The 22,728-nt window shown below is 42.6% G+C and overlaps 1 protein-coding gene across 2 annotated transcripts in view; it reads right to left on the reverse strand.

Moving 5' to 3' along the window:
- The window catches only part of FNIP2 (folliculin interacting protein 2), a 144,692-nt gene that overhangs the window by 33,107 nt on the left and 88,857 nt on the right, over positions 1–22,728 (reverse strand). For both annotated transcript variants that reach the window (XM_049770227.1, XM_049770226.1), the window contains 5 exons: positions 11,158–11,287; positions 5,356–5,557; positions 4,777–4,865; positions 2,193–2,339; positions 1,913–2,082 (listed from right to left, as the gene is read on the reverse strand). In XM_049770227.1, the coding sequence (XP_049626184.1) occupies positions 1,913–2,082; positions 2,193–2,339; positions 4,777–4,865; positions 5,356–5,557; positions 11,158–11,287 (738 nt within the window). The remainder of the gene's footprint in view (positions 1–1,912; positions 2,083–2,192; positions 2,340–4,776; positions 4,866–5,355; positions 5,558–11,157; positions 11,288–22,728) is intronic.

The following is a 22,728-nucleotide window of genomic DNA, read 5'->3' on the forward strand; positions in this document are numbered from 1 at the left end:
TCCATAACAAGAGCAATAATGCTCTTTCCCTGGGAAGGATAGTGTGACCCAAAGTGAGTTAGGTATGCTCTGAATTTTTCCTCATCCAATATTGATTGGTTACATTAAACCCATTTATAAAACCCATAAAGTTCTTTGGTTGATTCATTAACACACACCTATTATCCCTTTAGCCATTAAATATGGGTTCTCTTTCTTACACTTGTCACAATCCAGGGTGCCAGGGCAAGACACCTATATCGTCCACAACATAAGGTGAACGGTTTGGCATGACAAGCACTCAAGAGCACAGCTCACTTGGCTCAGTGTCAGCTTTTACTGCTGTGACTAATAATGGGGCTTCCCAAGATCAGAGTGCTTTCCTCGGTTAACACTTGTTCCCCTTGGAAAATACCATTTTCACCTTTCCTCATGTAAGCATTCCCTGAAATTTCCTCTCTTTCCCTCCCTCTATCTCCCAGGGCTGCCCCAATGGTATTTTCATCTGCAACATAAATAACAAATGTATTCGTAAGAAGTGATCTAATTCCCATAGCAACTATGAACTATTTATCACCCCTCATTTTTATGAGAAGAGACAGAGAGAGATAAAGGCACTTGTTTATGGAGATTAGAACTGGATCTGGTGCCCTTGGCCTTTGTGCTGCAATGTCTTGGATATACTTCAAAGGAGCAACAGAGATGTCCCCAAACTATGAACAGACAAATCAGCCTCCTCCAGTAGGCAGCTCCTAGGACTAAGCTGCCTGATACCAGTTGCTTATGCTGTCTCTCTCTGTTTCCCTCTCTGTATCTGTCTCTCCCCCACCCCACCTCTTTCACACACACACACACACACACACACACACACACACACACACACACACACACACACACAGGCTGTCTCAGTGATGAACTGTCACTTTAAATGTCTAGTGACTGAGACTCATCCTTCCTGCATATTAACCCAAAATACAAGCACCCAACTTCAGTCCTAAACTCTAGAACCAACAATGCCAAAACATCACATTCTTTGACTATGCCAACGCACCAAGCTTTGGAAATAAACATCACCGACTAAATGCAAGAAAGTAGTGTCAAAAGAGGCAAAGTTTTCAGATTTAAATTAACTTAATTTTAAAAGGTGACAAAATGGGGCTGGAGAAATAGCACAGCAGTAAAGCGTGTTTGCCTTAGACCTAGAATGACGGTGGTTCAAATCCCGGCATCCCAGGAGCGATTTCTGAGCATAGAGCCAGGAGTAACCCCCGAGTGCTGCCGGATGTGACCCAAAAACAAAAAACAAAAAAATAAAATAAAAGGTGGCGAAATAATAGTCTTTCCTTTCTTTTCTTTTCTTTCTTTTTTTTTTTTAATTTTCTTCTATTACAAAGTTATTCTGCTGGGTCCTTGGTTAGGAGTATTTCTTTCTCTCCCACTTGGGACATGTAACATGATGAGAGAGAAAGAGAAAGGAGAGAGAATATGCAGGCGTTAAAGTGATTGTATCATGGAACTGACCTCAGCTTAATCCCTCACACCCTATGGTCCCTGACAGCCAGAAACAGCTCCAGACCATACCCAGGTATCACACCAAACTACCCACCTACACCCCGCCAAAAGAGCAGAGGTCATGCTCCATATTAGAAAAAAAAGTTCACATGCAGAACTGCTACTATAGGAAGAGAGTATTACTTCTAATATTACTAGTACCATTTCTAATACTTCTAGTATCACTGCTTCAAGTGCAGAAAGAAGAAAGCTGTTACTCAGAGGTTGGAGGAAGTGGAAGACATGCAACCAGAATCCACAAGTCAACCTCTCATTTCCAGCCATTTGTACAGCCTACAGTTTGGCTAACACCAACCAAAGATTCTAGCATTTTCCTTGCTCTACCTAAGACAGCTTCTGAACAGTCCAATAAGGTACTAACCCAGCTGTGCCCAGAGAGGATTATATGGGTGTGTTTTGGCAAGCGTGTTGACCGAGTGAGAGGTGCGCTTCTCGGAGAAAGCTTTGATAGGCACATGATCGACGGGCATGACAGTCGGGACCCAGGCCAGGTGGTAGGTCAACACTGCAGTCAGTAAGGCAGCAAAAAACCTGAAGGAAAGGAAAAGAACACAGGCGTCCATGCAGGAAGAGGCCAGACAGCTGCACACAGCCCCTGATCATAGGATTTGCCTACAGGGCTCCTGAAAGCTGGAGCTTACTGGTTTTTGTTGATCTGTTCTATCAGAAGAGTAAACTCCTTGAGGAATCGCTGGCAGAGCTGAGTTTTTTCCAAAGTGCTAGACATCATGGTAAGCCACACTGGTTCAGCTATCCTTGGAACAGAGTATAAGTTCCAGATAGTTCCTCTACAAAAGAGAAAAATAAGGATTCACAAAATGTGACAAGTATTATTGGATATTCTTTGTACAAAGGAATAATAATAAAAACAGTAATGTAGCAGTCCTTGGATCCATGCAATATATAAAACACAGAATAGCAAACTATCATTTTTTGGTCAAATCTACCACAGTTTTTGTAAATTAAGTTTTACAGAATGAGCCAGGAAGATACTTCAAAAGGGCTGGAGTATATGCCATGCATATTCAAGGCTCTGAATTCAATTCCTCAAACACCAAATGGTGGCCCTCAGTACATCTGGGGTGACCCAATCACCGAACCATCAAATATTGCCAGAAGTGGATCTCACACCCTAAGCACATCTGAAAAGGCTACCTTTCTTTTTTGGTAAATGAGCCAAGCTCATTTACATTGTGCATATCAGTTTTTATAACAATGGCAAAATTGTGACAGAGACCCTTTAAAATAATAAAGGATGTTACTTACTTGTTCTTGGGATATACTCAGCAGTGCTCAGGACTTACTGCTGGTTCTGTGCTCAAAGATTACTCCAGATCCTCAGGGGACCATATGGGATGCTGGAGATTAAATCTAGGTTGGCTATATCCAAGGTTAGCACCCTATCTGCTACTCTATCTCTCTGGCCTCCTGGTATGTTAACATAAATTTTCACAATGCCTTGTATCAGAACATAAATTGACTTTAATAGTAAAGAAATAAAGGAGCAAAGGATATGAAGATATGGCTCAATGGTAAATGCATGCCTCAAATGAATGGGATCCAACACCCAGTTTGTGAAAACGCAAACAAAAAGAGGAGTAAGAGAGAGAGCACAAGAGTTACAGTACCTGACTTGCATGTGGTCAACTAGTTCAATCCCTGAGCACCTCTGGGTGTGGCCTCCCAAAAAACAAACAAAAAACAAACAAAAGAAACAAGGCCTCAACCTGATTCAGGACCTCATGACCACCTCACAGTGTGCGTGTGTGTTGGGGGGAGGAGAGAGGAGAAGAGGAGAGGGGAGAGGGGGAGAGGATGGGAGAGGGGAGAAAGGAGAGGAGAGAGAGGGGAGGGGGAGAGGAGAGAGGGGAGAGGATGGGAGAGGGGAAAGGAGGGAGGAGAGGAGAGGGGAGAGAGAAGAGGAGAGAGGGGAGAGAGGAGAGGAGACAGGGGAGAGGGGAGAGGATGAGAGAGGGGAAAGGAGGGAGGAGAGGAGAGGGGAGAGAGAAGAGGAGAGAGGGGAGAGAGGAGAGGAGACAGGGGAGAGGGGAGAGGATGAGAGAGGGGAAAGGAGAGAGGAGAGGAGAGAGGGGAGAGAGGGGAGAGAGGGAGGGAGAGGGGGAGAGAGGAGAGGGAGAGGGGAGAGAGGAGAGGAGAGAGGGGAGAGAGGAGAAGAGAGAGGGGAGAGGGGAGAGGATGGGAGAGGGGAAAGGAGGGAGGAGAGGAGAGGGGAGAGAGGAGAGGAGAGAGGGGAGAGGGGAGAGGATGGGAGAGGGGAAAGGAGGGAGGAGAGGAGAGGGGAGAGAGGAGAGGAGAGAGGGGAGAGGGGAGAGGATGGGAGAGGGGAAAGGAGGGAGGAGAGGAGAGGGGAGAGATAAGAGGAGAGAGGAGAGGAGAGAGGGAAGAGGGGAGAGGATGGGAGAGGGGAGAGAGGAGAGGAGAGAGGGGAGAGGGGAGAGGATGGGAGAGGGCAGAGAGGAGAGGAGAGAGGGGAGAGGGGAGAGGATGGGAGAGGGGAAAGGAGGGAGGAGAGGAGAGGGGAGAGAGAAGAGGAGAGGAGAGGGGAGAGAGAAGAGGAGAGAGGGGAGAAAGGAGAGGAGACAGGGGAGAGGGGAGAGGAGACAGGGGAGAGGGGAGAGGATGAGAGAGGGGAAAGGAGGGAGGAGAGGAGAGGGGAGAGAGAAGAGGAGAGAGGGGAGAGAGGAGAGGAGACAGGGGAGAGGGGAGAGGATGAGAGAGGGGAAAGGAGGGAGGAGAGGAGAGGGGAGAGAGAAGAGGAGAGAGGAGAGGAGAGAGGGGAGAGAGGAGAGGAGGGAGGGGAGAGAGGAGAGGATGGGAGAGGGGAAAGGAGGGAGGAGAGGAGAGGGGAGAGAGAAGAGGAGAGAAGGGAGAGAGGAGAGGAGACAGGGGAGATGGGAGAGGAGAGAGGAGAGGGAAGGAGAGGGGAGAGGAGAGAGAGAGAGATAGAAACACCTCTCCAGAACTCCAGACTCTGGTTGGTTTTCTCCAGTCACTCTGCTGAAAATAATCATAGCAAAGATTGTCACAAAGCAGTGGAGAGTGATTTCAGCTTCTGGATCTGTCTGGGCTCAACTTCCATGAAGAGAGAGCAGCTGCCAGCTTCCTGGTTCTTCCACGCTGTGGTCTCCAAAGCTCAGAGTCGTGGCTGTCATGGGCATGGCTGCTCATCAATGTCCCTGGTGGGATTTGCCAAACTGCATTTACCTGAATTCTCCCAGAGCTTCCATTAGACGGCTGACATAAAACTGGACACGGAGGCTTGATTCTGCTATCTTCCTACAGGAGATCATGGCCTTCATTAATGAGAAAACAAGCCAAATCATTCGTTGAAATTCCATGATAACTACTTCTGAGGTTTCATCTTTAAGAAACAGTATTATAAAGCTAAAACCCTCAAGATAGCTCTAACTTGAATCAGCAGAAATCAATCTCTCCTAAACCACCATCTATTTACTACCAACACACCTGTCTCAAAAGCAATCAGTAATGTAGAGCAATTTACCTTATCTAGGAAAGTGGGGTAACACATAAAATAAAGAGACACTACTGCCATTCATTTTGGTTTGGTTTTGGGGCCTCATCAGGGCTTACACCTGATGCTGTGCCCAGGCATCACTCCTGATAGGCTTGAGGGACCATATGATGAGCTGGGGATTGAACCTGAATCAACTTTATGGAGGAAAAGCACCGTACCCACTGTCCTATTGCCCCAGCCCCAAGATATTACTACTCATAAAGTCCCATGCCTGCTTCTCTGGCACTTAATTACATTTTTAAAATTACCTTTTCAATTGCACTCTTCAGCCTGTTCATGTGAGATTCAAACAGGGGGAAATGAGAGAAAAAGAAGTCCTGAAAATTCCTTTGTGCTTCCTCTTTCTCACACAGGGAAAAGATGATGCTAATTGCAATTTTCTTCCTCCGAACTATGGCTGGATTAGAACTACACGTCTCTTCAGCCAAGCTGAATGTTTCATCTATTGACCTAGAAGAAAAAGAAATTTTAAATGTTACCAGGTGCCAATGAATAAGAAAAGAAGGGGACCTGTATAAGTCCCAGGCATCACCTCCAGTACACACACACACACACACACACACACACATATATATTAGGTGTGCTATTGCTTCGGCCGCAATTTTCAATTGTCTTAAGGGGTAAACCTCACACGTATATCTAAGCCATGTATGTCATTTATTCTGAAAAGCCAGCCTCACTACCTTAAAACTTGTAATAGAAAGTTTTTTGGGGGGGTTAATTCAATGACCCAAAAGCAAATGATATAACATATTGCAAATCAAAGTATAAGATAGATATGCAATATTTTCCTTTCTTTTTCTTTGGCTTTTGGGCCACACCTGGCTGTGCTCAGGGTTTATTCTTGGCTTGGCTCTGTGCTCAAAGATCACTTCTGGCAATGCCTGAAGGACCATATTGGGTTTTGGAGATGAAACAATCCGGGTTGGTCCATGCTAGGCAAGTATTTAACACCTGTACTATCTCTATGGCCCCCATTTTCTCTTCATGTAGATGCCTCATGTCTCTGCCAAATATGGGAGAGCAATACTTCCTTGATCTTTTAAAATTATAAACAAAGACATAATTACTTACACCTGGCAGAATTTTTGTTCCTAAAATTATTTTTTTTTTTTTGCTCTTCTCACCATCGATGTTGTTCCTGTGGTTACAAACATATCCACAAAATACCTACACATCAAATATTTATGGCCAGAGAAGCTAGTTTAGTTTTTTCTTTTTGTTTTGGGGCACACCCAGCAGTGCTCAACGCTTATTCTTGGTTCTGTGCTCAATGATCATTCCTTATGATGTTTGGGGAGCCATATAGGGTGATGAAAATCAAACCAAGGATAGCCACATGCAAAGCAAACACCCTACCTATTGTACATCTATCTGGCCCTAGAGATTTTATTTATTTTATTTTATTTTATATTTTATTTTTATTTTATTTTATTTTGGGTTTTGGGTGATGCTGAGAGGTTACTCCTGTCTATACACTCAGAAATCGCTCCTGGCTAGCGGGAACATATGGGATGCTGAGGACTGAACTAGGTCCATCCTGGATTGGTCGTTTACAAGGCAAATGTTCTACCGCTGTGCTATTGCTTTGACCCCTAGAGTGATTTTATTCGTTAAAACAAAACAAAACAAAACAAAAAACAATTGGTAGGAAAGGAAGGTTTGGGGCCACACAGGAGAGTATTAGAGAGCTGCTCCCAGCTCTATGCTCAGAGTGGTGCTTAGGGGACCATGTACTTTGCTGGGGGTGGTACTGGAGATAGGCACAGTCAAAGTAAGTGCCTTTATTCTGGTATTCTCTCTCCAATTCAGAAAAACAATTAGATTTTTAAAGGCAAGGAGGCAGACAGACATCTTGTTCTAAGATCAGAGGAATGTTGTTTCTCTCTGCTGCAAGTAAGATGACAGAGATGTGGATATGGCTGAGAAATCAGGAAATCCAGGAAACACCTACTAGGTTGCACTGGCAGGACAGGGCATTGGGCTCTGCCATAGACATTCTGCATCATTTGCACTATAATAAGACAACAGGGTTTTCTTTAAGAAAACCCAGATCTTAATCATCTGCCCGTTGGGAATAAAGCTCATTTCTTACTAGTTTACTTAATTTCAGAAATGCTCTCTTTTCCCCCCAAGTCACCTGTCCTATGACGTTCCTTTGCATGAGTTCATTTCTATCGGGGACAGGATATTCTGAGTTATATCATATCTATAGTTATATCCTATCTAAAGTACAGACTTTCCTACAATCCTTTTGTCTTTGTTTGGTACTTTCTATATGCATTATTTTTAAAAATGTAAAATAACTGTGTCAGCACATGCAGTATTTAATAATCAAATTAAACACATATTAACCATCTGCAGGATGACCTTATACATGACCTATGAACAATATCCAACACTGCTTTAACATAGCAGAGTGCGCCACCTACCGAAGTTCTGAACAACTACCATATAGCATAGTGTCAGCTCTTCTCAACTGTAGAATTCTAAAGCAATCGAGCCTTATTCATATAATCAATCATATAAACTGGAATAAAATTGGTCTGGTGGTATTAGACTTTTTATATTTTGAGGTCCCGGGATTCATCCTGAAGGGGCTTAGAGGACCATATATAGTGCTGAAGATCATACCCTAGTCCACTGCATGCAAGGCAAGTGCAGTACCCACTGTACTATCTCTCTGGGCATCTTTGAGTTGTAATTTTAAAAAATTTCACACACTGAAAGGCTGACTCAGAATGTTAAAATATTATTATGCATTTAAGTACTGTTGTCCTAGCTTCATGCTCCAGTCCCCAGGTCATAGATCACCCTACAGATCTGTCAATTGCACTTAAAAGCAGAGTGATTAATTAATCTACTTGCTTCAGAATCAGAAAGTTCCTAGTAACAATACTGTGGCCAGTCCTTTGAATTCCTGCCTACAAGTCTAGCTTATTTCTAAGACATTAGAAATGACTGAGTGGTGCAAGTGCCTAGCATGTGCAAGGCCAAGTTTGAGCCCTAGAACTGAGCAGCCACCTGAACATAACTAGGTGTGGCCCCTATTTGCACAAACAAATAAATGTTTTCATATGAAAGATAAAAAGAAACATAATAGTGGAGTAACAAAAGCCCAAAGACAAGAGGAACAAAGAACATGAGATCTGATCTTCATAGGAAAGAGGCTACTTGGCTGGAGGGGTGCTGGAGGGTAAGACAGGGAGGGGCAATGACTGTGAACAGAAGTGTTTAATTGGGAAGGGAAGGAGGTGCTAAAAAGTGGTCAAGAGTTATGTGGAAACCCTATTGGTAATATGACTGCAAATCATAATGCAGAATCTTACTTGAAAACAAACGAAAAGCACCATTAAAGAGGTAGACTAGTGAGTGGAGGACATTGGTAGAGGGAAATGGACACTAATGAAGGAATTGGTGCTGAAACATTGTCATAAATAACCTTGTCATTCCATGGTTACTAAATTAAAATAAATGAACTAAAAGAATCTCCATTTAAAATAAGCAGAGTGTGTGTCCCTGTGCCTGACCCATCTACAGGAATTTCTGCCATCAGTGCATGATGACACCTGGAACCATCACATCAGCTGAGGGGGAGAGCAAGGAACTCACTTCAAAGTGTCAGGGGGCCTTCTGCTATATATTTAAATTATAAAAATAGAATTTTGTGGCCAGTTTGAAATAAACATGTTATGATTATATGTCATTCAAGATCATGATTACTTAAATATCTTAATGATCTATAACTGATATCAGGTTTTTACACCAGCTTTGAATTTATACAGAATCTATTATATTGACCTTAAGAAATCTTCATTTTGGGGGCTGGAGTGATAGTACAGCAGGTAGGGCATTTTCTTTGCACAAAGCCGACCCTGGTTCGATCCCTGGCATCCCATATGGTCCCCTGAACCTTCCAGGAAAAATTTCTAAGTGCAGAGCCAGAAGGATTCCCTGAGAGACACCAAGTGTAGCCCAGAAACCAAACAAAACAAAACAAAAAATAATCTCCTTTTTTGGTCAAAGAGATAGTACAGGGGCTAAGGTGGCACTTGTCCTGCTTTGAGTTGTATCTCATTCTGTGCTGATTTAAGTTACTCATCTTATGAAGCTCTCCCAATCATTCTGGGGGAGCAGGATACTTACTGGCTCAGCCATAACCTCAAGCATCTGAGGGCAACACTTGGCCAAGGTAGTTTTTTGCATAGACACTCAGCAAGCAGCAGAGCTAAGAGAGTATTCATTCCAAATCCCAAACCCTAGTCATTCCACTTGAATTCCACCACTAATGAGCACTTCCCAGGGGCAGCTCCTTGTCAGGTACAGCTTTGCCCTTTTCCTTGTTGTCTAGTTCCCTAGGCTGGTGAGAACAACTGAAGAAGCAAGGGCTGGCATGTGCTCCATATATACCATGGGCCTTCGCTTCTTTTTTTCCTTTCTTTATTTTGCTTTTTGGGCCATACCCGTTGACACTCAGGGGTTACTCCTGGCTATGCACTCAGAAATGGCTCCTGGCTTGGGGGACCATATGAGATACCAGGGATCAAACCAAAGTCCGTCCTGGATCAGCCGCGAGCAAGGTAAATACCCTACCACTATGTTATCACGCCAGCCCCAAGGGCTGTCACTTCTTAGCTTATTCTCCTTTCTTCCCACAAAAGGCCCCAGAGTCACCCGCTACTGCCAACAACTTGCTCACCCATCTCCAAGTCCCTAAGTACTTTATACCTCTTTAATGGCATATCATGAATCTCTCTCTCCCTCTCCTGTGCCAGGAACTAAACTCAGGGCCTCTCACATGTAAGACAAGTTTTCTGCCACTGAGCCACCACACTGGCTTTGTTTTACTTCCTTTTTAAAAAAATTTTTAGCAGTTTATTATTTATTAATTGATTGGTTTTGGGGCCACACCCAGTGATGCTCAGGGGTTACTCCTGGCTCTGTGCTGGGAAACCGCTCTTGGCAAGCTCGAGGACCATATGGGATGCCAGGAATCTAACTGGGTCAGCCGAATGAAAGGCATATGCCTTACCACTGTGCTATCTCTCAGGCCCCATGTTTTACTTTATCAGTTATCTGCAAATTATCTCCCCCCCCCACTCCATAAACTGCTAAAAACAAGTGTTTCAGAAAATAATTTTTTTTTTGGTTTTTTGGCTACATCTGACAGTGCTCAGGGGCTACTCCTGTCTCTGCACTCAGAAATCATTCCTGGCAGGCTTGGGGGATGATATACGATGCTGGGGATCGAACCCAGGTGGGCTGCATGCAAGGCAAATGCCATACATACTCTGCTATTGATCCAGCCCCATAAGTGTCCTATTGAATCATCTTTATACCTTCACAGATCTTTCTCACACAAGGTAATTACTGGTAAGGTGGCTACATCAACCAATGTACATCTAATTTTTTTAATAAGGACAATCTTAATTGCCTTAATAAGGGACAACAATTAATAAGAACAACAACCTTAATTCCCTTTGAGTAGTGGGGGTGTGTTAACAAGAGAAACTGGAAGCTACTAATGATACACCACATATAAGAAGTTAAAAATGTACAACTGGCATCCAACAACAGTTTAGATCTAAAAACACATGAAAATATAATTTACCTAGTCAGATCTGTTTCTATGATCAGACTGATATCAGGATTAAAATTTGACCCAAAAAAAAGTATGCCACAGACCTTGAATTAACATATTTTCAAAGTCAACACAGTTTTCATTACATGCCAAAGAAAAGACACCACTTCTCACCTTGTTGCTTGTAAGAGACATTAAGAAGCAGACAGAATGCTTTCATTCTAAATTAGCACCAAAATCTAATGTATGCACAGCACAATTCCCCATACACGTCTAAGCTAGAATTTCTTTTTATGTTTCTGTGTGCTTTCCATAAAACTTCCAATTTACATCTTTCAAGCAAGGTCAAAGCAAACCCCAAACATTAGTCTACGCTTCTATAGACAGCAGGTGAGCAGTGAGTGTCCTGCAGTGTAATCAAGCTGCCACACCAGAACTTTTTTCCACATGAGACAAAAGTCAGACTCACCTCCTTGGAAAGATGCCATTTTCCAAACTCGTGGTCTGACTTCGAAGCCAGCGGCGCTGGTAGCTGCTGGAAGAGGATGTGGAGGAGCTTGGAGATGGGAAAGGTGTAATCAAAAGGCTGCTCAGGGAGGCTGCAGGGAAGAGAGTTGTAAGATGAGACCCAGGAGTTCTCTCTCACAGCTCCATAAAACACCCACCAAGTAACCTAAGTGCTCAGACTGTACCAGTCCGATCCAGCAGAGGGAGACGGACTACCCTGTTCTGAAGGATGATGCCAGTTCACAGGGCAAAGCAAAGATCCCTTCCAAGGGAGCTGCATTACAAGAAGCTGGCATTTCAGACATAGCAAACATACTGATTACAGGGAGACAAGTTTCAATGGTAAAGTAATTCTTGCTTATTTAATCAGAGTATATGTTAGAGATTTCTGATGAAGTGGCCTTTCTGTTTACATTGCTACCTGGTAACTAAGGTCACACACAAGGTTTAATCACAGATTTCCTCCTTTGGATTGCTTCCTTGCCGGTAAGATCTAGAAATAAGTATTTCCTCTGCACTATATGGACCCTCCAAACCCCATCTCCAACTACACAACACTTACCCATTCTTCCTCCCTGCCCCACACCACACTCTCTTGGTCATTTTTATAGCGCAACCTTTCGTCTTAAATATATTTTCTGCTTGGATTACTTATTTGCCTCTGAGTCTCTCTTGGCTTCTTCCTGCTACCTAATACAAGATGCCTGCATGTGGGTGCTGGTGGGAGCTGACACATCAGCCCAGAATTCTAGCAGGCAGGAAAAGAAGGACCAGCCTGTCTTGAGATAGGTAAAGGGCTCCTCTGCCCCCAAACCTCCAAATCAGTCTTTTTTGTTTTCAAAACATGGAAGGAGAAAGGGTTGTTCTCTTGCCAAAGCAATTCACACTGACATGGAACTCCACATAGTGGAAAGGAAAGGGAGTGTTAGTGATGCTGGCTGGTTACCATTTTCAGAAGCAAATCTCTTAACAAAGGAAACCAATGTTAATAGAAAGCACTGTGGAGCTGGAATAATAGCACAGCAGTTGGGCATTTGCCTTGCACTCTAGTGACTCAGGTTTGCTCCCCGGCATCTCATAATGTCTCTTGAACCTGCCCGGAGTGATTTGTGAGCACAGAGATAGGAGTAATCCCTGGTGTGGCCACTGGTGTGGCCCTTCCAAAAAAAGAAAAATAAATAAATAAACAGTGCACTGTGCTCCCGGGTATCCTCAGGTCAGGCAGATTCACCACATGAACTATTCTATTTTTTGTTTTGTTTTGTTTTTGTTTGTTTGTTTGTTTGTTTTTGGGTCATACCCGGCAGCGCTCAGGAGTTACTTCTGGCTCTCCGCTCAGAAATCGCTCCTGGCAGGCTTGGGGGACCATATGGGATGCCGGGATTCCAACTGCCGTCCTTCTGCATGCAAGGCAAACGCCTTCCCTCCATGCAATCTCTCCAGCCCAAACTATTCTATTTTTTAATTTATACTTGAATATGCAGAGATAACCTGACTCTGACCTGAGTGCTTTAAGTCCTCACAGGAGTTATGTGGCAATCAGTGAGTAGTTGATAAGCAAGAGAACAGCCCAGGCACTCTGCTAAGCAACTGAAATCCAGAAATGAACAAAACAGTCCCTGTCCGTCTTCATGGGGATCCAGTCGACAAGAACAGCAAGGAATAACCCATGGGACAAAATTTAGACGAATCGCGAATCAAGATTTTCCAAAACTAGAAAACCTGTAGGGCAAGTCCAGTGTTCCACCCCCACTGAGCCATCTCCCTGATCTTTGCTAACTATTCTGAAGGGAGACGAAAGAACTTGTCCTCAAAGCCACATGAAAATTAAGAAAATTTCAATGTGGGGTCAGAGAGATAGCATAGAGATAAAGCGTTTGCCTTGCATGCAGAAGGACAGTGGTTCCGATCCCGGCATCCCATATGGTCCCCTGACCCTGCCACGATTTCTGAGCATAGAGCCAGGAGTAGTCCCTGAGCACTGCTGGATGTGACCCCCCCCAAAAAAAAAAATTGAATGTACCTTAAGTTCTCGAAGCCTCTTTATAAGGTCAGGAAGATCATCATTCCCTAACTCTAAATCTAGATTCCTATCTCCTTCCCTGCTTAAGCTCACAAACCAATTTCATAAGGGGCGGAGGACAGGGTGCGGAGGTGGCAGCTGTGTCAGAGAAACATTTCCCCTTGTGGGCAGAAGCAAGGCAGAGATGACCTTGCATTAGTGTATTCTGGGACCTATCAGTATCACTGTATGGTTCTGTGCAGGAAATGGAGTTCAGTGAGAGACTCCTGGTTACAATCCTAGCTCTGCAGCCCACCTGGTGTCACATGGCCATTGTACTAAGCCTCCAGTGACACCACCTGTGAGATGGGAGCAGGAAGGTACTTCATCTCCGTCTGTCTCATGACAACATTGATAGTTGATCACTACCTAGTGTATCAAAAACTATCTTTTTTTTTTTTTTTTTGGTTTTTGGGCCACACCCGACGGTGCTCGGGAGTTACTCCTGGCTGTCTGCTCAGAAATAGCTCCTGGCAGGCACGGGGGACCATATGGGACACCGGGATTTGAACCAACCACCTTTGGTCCTGGATCGGCTGCTTGCAAGGCAAACACTGCTGTGCTATCTCTCTGGGCCCAAAAACTATCATTTTTAAAGGGAAAAAATAAGAGTATTTATAGGATCAATTGTAATTGATGAAACTTGTATTTTTTATAAGGATCTTATTGGGTCATGATGGGTTGGAGATAAAAGCAAAACTTTAAAAACACTAGCCTGTTTCGTAAGGTTTCTGAGGATCAAATAAATTGATTCATAAAACTCTTAAGCCAGTGCCTAGACAATAAATGGTTATTATACCTTTGGAAAATTCCCAAGAAAACCTAAGTAAGCTATTTCAACATACTAAATGGTAACTAGTTTTGACCAGTTAATAGTAATAGGCCTTGTAATAGCAGCATGAAAAAGGGAAGGTAAAAAATAAAAATAATTTTTGAAAGTACATATTTTCCTCACAAAATACTGGATAGTGGTTTTGTGACTTATAATTAAAGTATTACATGATACATAATTAAATTAAAATATTAAAGTGATGGTTTGCTGCTAGCTAGTACTACCTCAGAAATACTTGGGAAGTTTAGTAGACATAATCTCTTACATTAGGAAACAATACAGGGACACCTCTCAAATAAGTTTAATTTTGGTTTGCAACTCAGTCGAGTTTATGAGAAAAGGGTGGGATTCAGACCTTGGATCCGTCACAGCAAGTCCTTCTGACAGTTGGTTAGGGCCACAGTCTGTAAGACAGCACCATATAATATGATGCATCCGAGTAACCTGAGGAACCTGATTAAAACCATAGCTGCAAAGGGGTGGCACCCACAGGATGCTGACAAGGAGGGAAAAAAAAGCTTTTGCCTGGGTGTGAGGTGGGGTAGGATCCCAGCTCCAACTCTGCCTCCAATTCACTCCATGCACTGGGCAGCATCTCCAGCCTGAGGCTTTATTGTAGTTATTATTGGCTCCATTTCTGTTTTCAATCTGCTATGTCTAACGCTCCTTAATATTTTTAGCATCATTTTTATTTTAAAAATACTTTTACAATGAGAATAAAATGCTAACATATATAGATTGCAAAGCCTTTTTTTCCAATTTTGAATATTAATAAGGAAATTAAATTTGGCTAAATCAAGTTACTAGATCACTGCAAACATTTATCTATATGGTTAACCCCCTCCATTTAAAGTCTGTGCTTTGGGGGTGGGGCTAGAGCAATAGTATAGTGACTAACCTAGGCTCAATTCCTGGCATCCCATACAGTCCCCCAAGCACCACCAGAAGTGATTCCTGAGTGTAAAGGCATGAGTAACCGCTGGTACTGCCAGGTAATGTCCCCCCCCCCCACCAAAACACATAAAACAAAAGGCTGTGCTTTCATCCCTTATCATCCTTCCTGGCTCAGGCATACCCATTTATTATGCAGATATTCAAAAGAAAGAGAGAATCCAAAGCTACCAAAATGCTGATTGCTGCTGGTCTGATGTCTAGTTTTTTCTTAAAAAATAGGCTTGCTCTTTTGGGATTACTAGAAAACATGTAGTGATGGAACATCTCAACTGAAATGTCAAATCCAACAAAAAACAGTCATCTTCAACATGAAAAGAATTAATCAAAAGTAATCTGGTCATTAATAATTGTGAGTTTATAATTAATTATTAATATAATTGATAAGGTGATCATCAAGAATTAGTTTTAATATCTACTGGGAATTGTTCTTGTGAACGTGAATTGGGAGACGTTTGCTCTCCTCACTCAGATACCAACTATAAATCATCTATGTGTTAGTCAAAACTCAAGCAACTGAGAAGACAACTACCAACATGGTAGCATAGTTGGGTCTCTGCCTCCTGGGGTTCCCTTAATCCCTCAAGGAACTGCAACGTTTTGACAGGCACAAGGACAAAATTGAATGCTGGGGAAAAATAATGGGGGGAAGCAAAAGTCAGAAGTGGAAAGCAATAATATCTTCAGTGGAAAGAGATTTGAGATTGGTTTACTGAGGCTGCTAAAAACTGTGATTATTCTAAACTGCATGAAGAAGTTCAATGGTTTAAATGGGGTCAACAAGAACACTATTGGGGAGCCAGAGAGATAGCACAGCAGTAGGACATTTGCCTTGGATATGGCCAACCTGGGACAGACCCGGGTTTGATTCCTAACATCCCATATGGTTCCCAGAGCCTGCCAGGAGTGATTCTGAGCACAGTGCCAGGAGTAACCCTTGGGCATCACTGGGTGTGCCCCAAAAGCCAATCAATCAATCAATCAATCAATCAATAAACTACTAAAAAAAAAAAAGAACACTCTTGGCCCAAGTATAGTGAGGAGAATGAAAGCAATTGAGTGGAGATGAAGAAAGACAAATGTGAAATAAAAGAAGACAAGGGTCAAGGAAACTCAGGTGCACTGGTATGTTAAGAAAAAAAAAGAACTAAATATTCAAGCCACAGAGTCAATAGCAATGAAATCATCAGTCCCAAACTTTAACAATCAAGCTTAAATATGGGCCTGTTATAATGGCAGGCTGGGGTGGGTAGTGGTAGCATGGGATGGACTCTGGGAATATTGGTGGGGGAAGGTTGACATTGGTGGCTGAGACATCGAGAATTAAAATGTGTAAACAAACTATAAATAATTTTGTAAATCACATGTTTTAAATTTTAAAAAAATGGGAGGTGGTGCTTTTAGGAATTACTCCTGGCTTTGTACTCAAAAATTACTCCTGACCAGATGTGCCCAAAAACCAAAAAAAAAAAAAAAAAAAAAAAAAAAAAAAAGATTAATTGGAGCTGGTGAGGTGGCGCTAGAGATAAGATGTCTGCCTTGCAAGCACTAGCCAAGGAAGGACGGCAGTTCAATCCCCCCCCCCCCTGCGTCCCCCCAAGCCAGGGGCAATTTCTGAGCGCTTAGCCAGGAGTAACCCCTAGGCATCAAACAGGTGTGGCCGGAAAAAACAAAAAAACAAAAAATTACTCCTGGAAGGCTCAGAGGGCCATATGGGATGCTGAGAGATAGAACCTAGGTCAACCTCACAAGGCAAATGCCCTACCCACTGTGCTATTGCTCTGGCCCCAATAAAAAAAATTAATGTGATTATTCTAGTAAACTTGTAGCCTTGGATCAGCAGCAGGACTATGGCCAATGCTTACAGCAAGTTCACATTTGGGCCCAGAACACCAGGCTTAGTCTCTGCCAAATGCATCTCACTTGCCAGGAACAACCTGGGGAAGGACAGTGTGATCCTTTCTCTTCTCTCTTCGGTAGCACAGGCAGACACTGGACTGGGTGCTATTGGAAACTTTCCCATCAAGATGAAAAACCAGTAGGGGCAGCCCCTTATTTCCTTATTTCCTCTCCAAACTCACCTTGCACCCTTCACCCCTCACCACATTCTGAGTGCCTTCCAATTCCCACCTTCAGACTCTGTAGCAGCTCCACCAAAAAACGCCAGGAAGCCACTGGCATTTCACTAGCTTTTCACCTTCTCAGAGAGGTCTTCTTTCCCTCAGCCCTCTACACTTTCATTTTCCCCGTGGCAAATGCTTGCCTACATGATGCTATTACCTGTGTTTCCTTCCTTTGTTTACTATAAACTCCAGAAGATCAGGAATCATGTCATATGTTCCTGATCTCTCCTCCAAACCTAGAAAAACATCCTGTACTGAAGATGCTCAAGAACTGTGGGTGCACAAAGAATGAGCAAATGATTATGTGAAGGATGGTGATGTCTTATTTCACTCAATAATTAGGACAGACAAAAAGCATTGGAGAAACAACTTTCTTGAGAGAATCAAAACCATCATTTGTTAAAATAAATAAATAAGGGCCCGGAGAGATAGCACAGCGGTGTTTGCCTTGCAAGCAGCCGATCCAGGACCAAAGGTGGTTGGTTCGAATCCCGGTGTCCCATATGGTCCCCCGTGCCTGCCAGGAGCTATTTCTGAGCAGACAGCCAGGAGTAACCCCTGAGCACCACCGGGTGTGGCCCAAAAACAAAAAAACAAAAAAACAAAAAATAAAATAAAATAAAATAAATAAATAAATAAAATTTCCTGCCGTCCAAGTTTCAAAGTTGGCATTTGGATTTTCTTTGGAAACACTTGGCTGTTTCATGCTAGTGGTGTGAACACAGCTCATATGTGACACATTGAAACACAATCATGACCTTTGTTCACTCTCGCCCTGACAGCCCTTCTCTCTTGCAGCTTCTGCTTATGCAAATGCTTAGAAATTACAGAAGACTCCCCAATGTTTGGCAGTTGTATTTCTGATCACAAGAGAAGTTTTTTCAAGCTCAATGTGTAGAGTCCTATTTTTGATAGGAAATGGTCATGTTTAGCAAGTCAAGTATGATAAAAGGCAAATCAAATGTTTGTTTACAAATTTTAATTCTCAAATCACAAACAAGTGATTTTTAGAGCCAGAAAGGGTCCTCAAAAACACTGAAGATACTTCTCATTTTCATAGAATTCCTAATAAAGTCTGAAGAATAGAAAGACAAAGAAAATGGTCTCCTTTGGTTTTTAAACGCTTAAAACTACTTCAAACTGACCTCAATTTTTAGAGCAGGTTTAGGTCATAGAACTTACACTGTTCATCACCATTATAACCCAGAGTTCACAGATCATATCAGGGTTCATTCTTGGTGCTATATCATCTATGGAGTTGAACAAATGCATAATATCTAGCCACCACGACACAAAAATCAGCTCAGAGTGATCACTAGAGAAAAAAACAAAACAAAACTAGTAAATGTGAAGAAAATGAATCTCCATTTCAAGAAAATTCAAAGACCCAACCTGAACCAGGAGAAGGCCAGAGCAAGTGTAAGCAGAGCCTGGCTCAGTTTCTAGTACTGGCTGCCAAGGTCACCTACTTAAGACTAGGCAAAGACCCAGGAAAGGGGTTGATCATAAAGATAAAGGGCATTTTTAGATTTAGACTATTACTTACATAGAAAATAAAGGTAGTTGGAGAGACAATACAGAGGTAAGCCTTGCATACTACTGACTCCAGTTTGATTCCCAGCTCCACATGTCTTCCCTAAACACCAACAGGAGGAATCACCAATAGGTCTGGCCTCAAAAGACACACATGTGCCAGCAACTATTGATCCTTGTTCCACATCCCAAATAAGACAACAGTGACTCAATGAATGGGGCAAGTTGCATACAGCCCTGTTAGAGGGTAGCCCTGGCTGCTTGCCTAGTTCAGCAGTTTTCTGCTCTCCAGCATTGCCTCTGAGCAATCAGGGTGGAAGCTCTGTATTTCAGCAAAATGCTGGTAGTGACAAGGACGACCCTCATGACAACTTCCCAGCAGTAACAGAGAAGTGAGTGGGGCTGACCTCGGCCTTGTTCCCTGCAGGACTCCCATTCTCACAGGCTCTCAGAGGCACAAGTTGTACTGCCAAGAGTTTGATAAGCCAGTCCAAGCCTTTGCCAATGGGCTATACACAAGGTCAATAGGCTGCCACAGCCTCTCTCTCTGCCTGGTGTGCTTCTTGATGCATGACCTCTCTGCAAAGCACTATATCTACCAAGCTGGGAAGGGGCTCAGGGACACACATGAGGGGAGTCTATTCTTCCTGCTAGAAAAATGAACCTTACCCTAGCTCTATGTTTCCCTGAAGGTGAATGTTAAACTTGTGTGACTGTGACAACAAAGTTCCGTGACCTTGGTCTCAGGCCTGTTCCTCTAAACCAGGGGTCCTCAAACCTTTTATTTTTATTTTGAATTTTGGGCTACATCCGTTGGTACTCAGGGGTTACTCCTGGCTCTGCACTAAGAAATTGCTCCTGGCAAGCTCAGAGGACCATAAAGCATGCCAGGGAATGAATGTCCTACCCAATGCTCCAGCCTCCCTCAAATTTTTTAAACAGGGGGTCATTGTTCTTCAGACTATTGCAGGGCCAGACTACAGCTTTAGAAAATAAAACCCTGCGGCCAGAGAGATAGTATGGAGGTAAGGCATTTGCCTTGCATGCAAAAGGTTGGTGGTTCAAATCCTGGCATCTCATATGGTCCCTCAAGCCTGCCACGTGTGATTTCTGAGCATAGAGCCAGGAGTAACCCCTGAGCGCTGCCGAGTATGACCCAAAAACAAACAAACAAAAAAAATTCATGAACAAATTCTTATGCACACTGCATATATCTTATTTTGAAGTAAACAAAAGAGTAGTGGCAAAATCTCTTGGTAGGCCAGATAAAAGTCCTTGGTCAGCTGCATATGGCCTATGGGCCATAGATTGAGGATGACTCTCTAAACCTTACTCATGTCCCTGTGCTTCTAAAGGCCAGATTCAGTGCTAATGAGCCCCTTGAAGCTGGTTACCTGTTTCTATTCTCAATCATTTCTAAGAAAATGGCTAAATAACTGTCCTATAAACTGACTTCCTGCTCTCCCTGTACTGGCAAAGGCTGTATTGTCTCCATTTGTCCCCAAGGGATCAGCATCATCCTGAGAGCCTTCCTTTGGATCCCAGGAAGACAGAATATCAAGGATATTTACTACCATATTAAAATAGTTATTTAGGGGGCCGCAGCGGTGGCGCAAGCAGTAAGGTGTCTGCCTTGTGCGTGCTAGCCTAGGATGGACCACAGTTCGATCCCCTGGCATCCCATATGGCACCCCAAGCCAGGAGCGATTTTTGAGTGCATAGCCACTGGGAGTAACCTCTGAGTGTCACCAGGTGTGGCCCAAAAACCAAAAATAAAATAAATAAATAAATAAATAAAAATAAAATAAAAATAGCTATTAAATATGATTTAGTTATTTAACATAATAACTTAATATGAATTCAGAGGTAGCTATTATAAAACCTATGCTTTTATGTATATATAAAGCTAGTATAAACACTTTCTAAAAAATTATTAAACAAGAGGGTCTCTAAGGAAAAACAGCCCAATATCAAGCAACTCTAGTCTCAGGATCTTGGAAAGAAGTTACATACACCACTATATCATTAATATGCCCTAAAGCCTTAAGATTGTGGAATTTAGTACCATTTGACATTAAAAAGACAGATCTCCAAACCAATCCTGGGATTGGGGTGGAAAAAATATATTTATACACATACACAGGATAGAGTCCAAAGCAGTGTGGTACACACAAATTTTGCAAATTGGCAAAAGAAGTTATTTCTCATTAACATTAAGCCATATAAGAAGGTTGAAAACTATTAGTCTAGAACATCTTGCAGTTTTAGTAAGTAACAAATGCTATGCACACGAACACACATAGATTGGTGCAGAAACAGCATATAACTTCCCTATATTTAAAACAAAAATATATAACGTATAAAATACGTGTATATAAAATTATGTAAATATATAAAATATATGTATATAAAACACAGAATCATAAAAGATCCTAAAACATCTAAAGTAGTCAATATCTAAATTGATGTGAGTGAATGAATGAAAGAATCTCCTGAACAGAGAATTCCAAGTAATTTGTATAGACACACTACTGGGGAACTCTGCACAAGTCTCTCTGCCTTCTGTGCAAGCTACAGTTGAGAGGAGGGGTGAAGGTAGAGAAACATCAGGGTGCAGAAGCCAGAAGACACCATCCTAGCCAGGCAGAAGAATGGTGGTTTGAATCCCGGCACAGGGTCCAATTCAATGGTCATGTATCATGTTGGCATGATAGTGGTCTCTTGATATAATATAATGAAAATGGCACCTTTCCACACTCCATAACCCCTAGATTTCATAGAACTTTTTCATAATCATGTGAAAAACAAAAGATTTGAATAGTGGGAAGTCTACAAATCGCCCGAGCACAAAGTCAGAGAAACTTCCAGAGTGATTAAGAGACTCAGGAGACATGAAAACTGAATGCAATATGGCCCCAGAGTAAAAAGAGGATGTCTAAGAAAGTAAATAGACTAAAGACATTAGATAATAATGTGTCAGTAACAAATGTGTCAATGCATATGAATATTTAGATAAAAACATTAAATGCAGTAGACTAACATAATAATATTACAAGCTGGGTACAAGTACATGGAAACATTACTTTTTTGGGCGGTGGGTTTTAAGGTCACATCCAGCAGTACTCAGGGCTTACTCCCTGAATTCTCAAAGATCACTTCAGGGGTCATTTGCTGTACCAAGGACCAAATTGGGATTGGTGATACACCCACTGTATTATCTTTCCATCCGTATTGAATCATTGTCTCAAATTTTTTTTGGGCAAAACTTAAACTGCTTTAATAACTTGATACTTACAAAAAAATTCCTCATCTTTTAACTATTTTTTTGCTTTTATTTTTGGGTTGTGGCCCACACCTAGCAGTGCTCAGGGTTTATCCTTGTGCTGCACTCAGAAATTGCTCCTGACAGGCTTGGTGGACCATATGGAATGATGAGGATTGAACCCAGGTCAACTGCATGCAAGACAAATGCCCTACCCACTATGCTATTACTGCAGCTCCCCATCTCCTAACTCTCTATAGAGGAAGTTAAAGGTGAAAGAAAGAAAAGGATGAAACAATGTCTGTCATTTAAAAATATGAAGTCCCTTTCAGAGTGAGAGATAAAGAGACAAGATCTTTGAGAGTGAACTGCAGGACAAGCACAGCGAAGCCCTGATCAGATAGATCACTAAGCTCCACTAGTCTTCAACTGGGCTAAGCAGCTTCAAGACTGCTCCTAGATATCAACAGATGGCATGTGACAGCGGGGAAAAGGATGACCAAATTATTCTTCAAAGATACTTGCAGCCCTCCCTTCTTCATCATCCTGGCTGTGAGGGCTGCCTGAAAGATAAACTACCTGACACTCGGGGTCAAACTTGGTTCAATAAGATCACTGTCATGTAGGTCTGCACAAAAATTCTGATCTGGCTGCTCTGTGTAATCTCCCTTCCATTCAGTTTAGCCCCTCAGCATGCCTAATTCTCAAAAGACCAGGGAAACTAATGGGGCATTGTAGGATCAGAAAAATCAAAAAAGAGTCACATGTAC

The sequence above is a fragment of the Suncus etruscus genome, chromosome 3 (genome assembly GCF_024139225.1).
Source record: "Suncus etruscus isolate mSunEtr1 chromosome 3, mSunEtr1.pri.cur, whole genome shotgun sequence".
Taxonomy (NCBI): Eukaryota; Metazoa; Chordata; class Mammalia; order Eulipotyphla; family Soricidae; genus Suncus; species Suncus etruscus.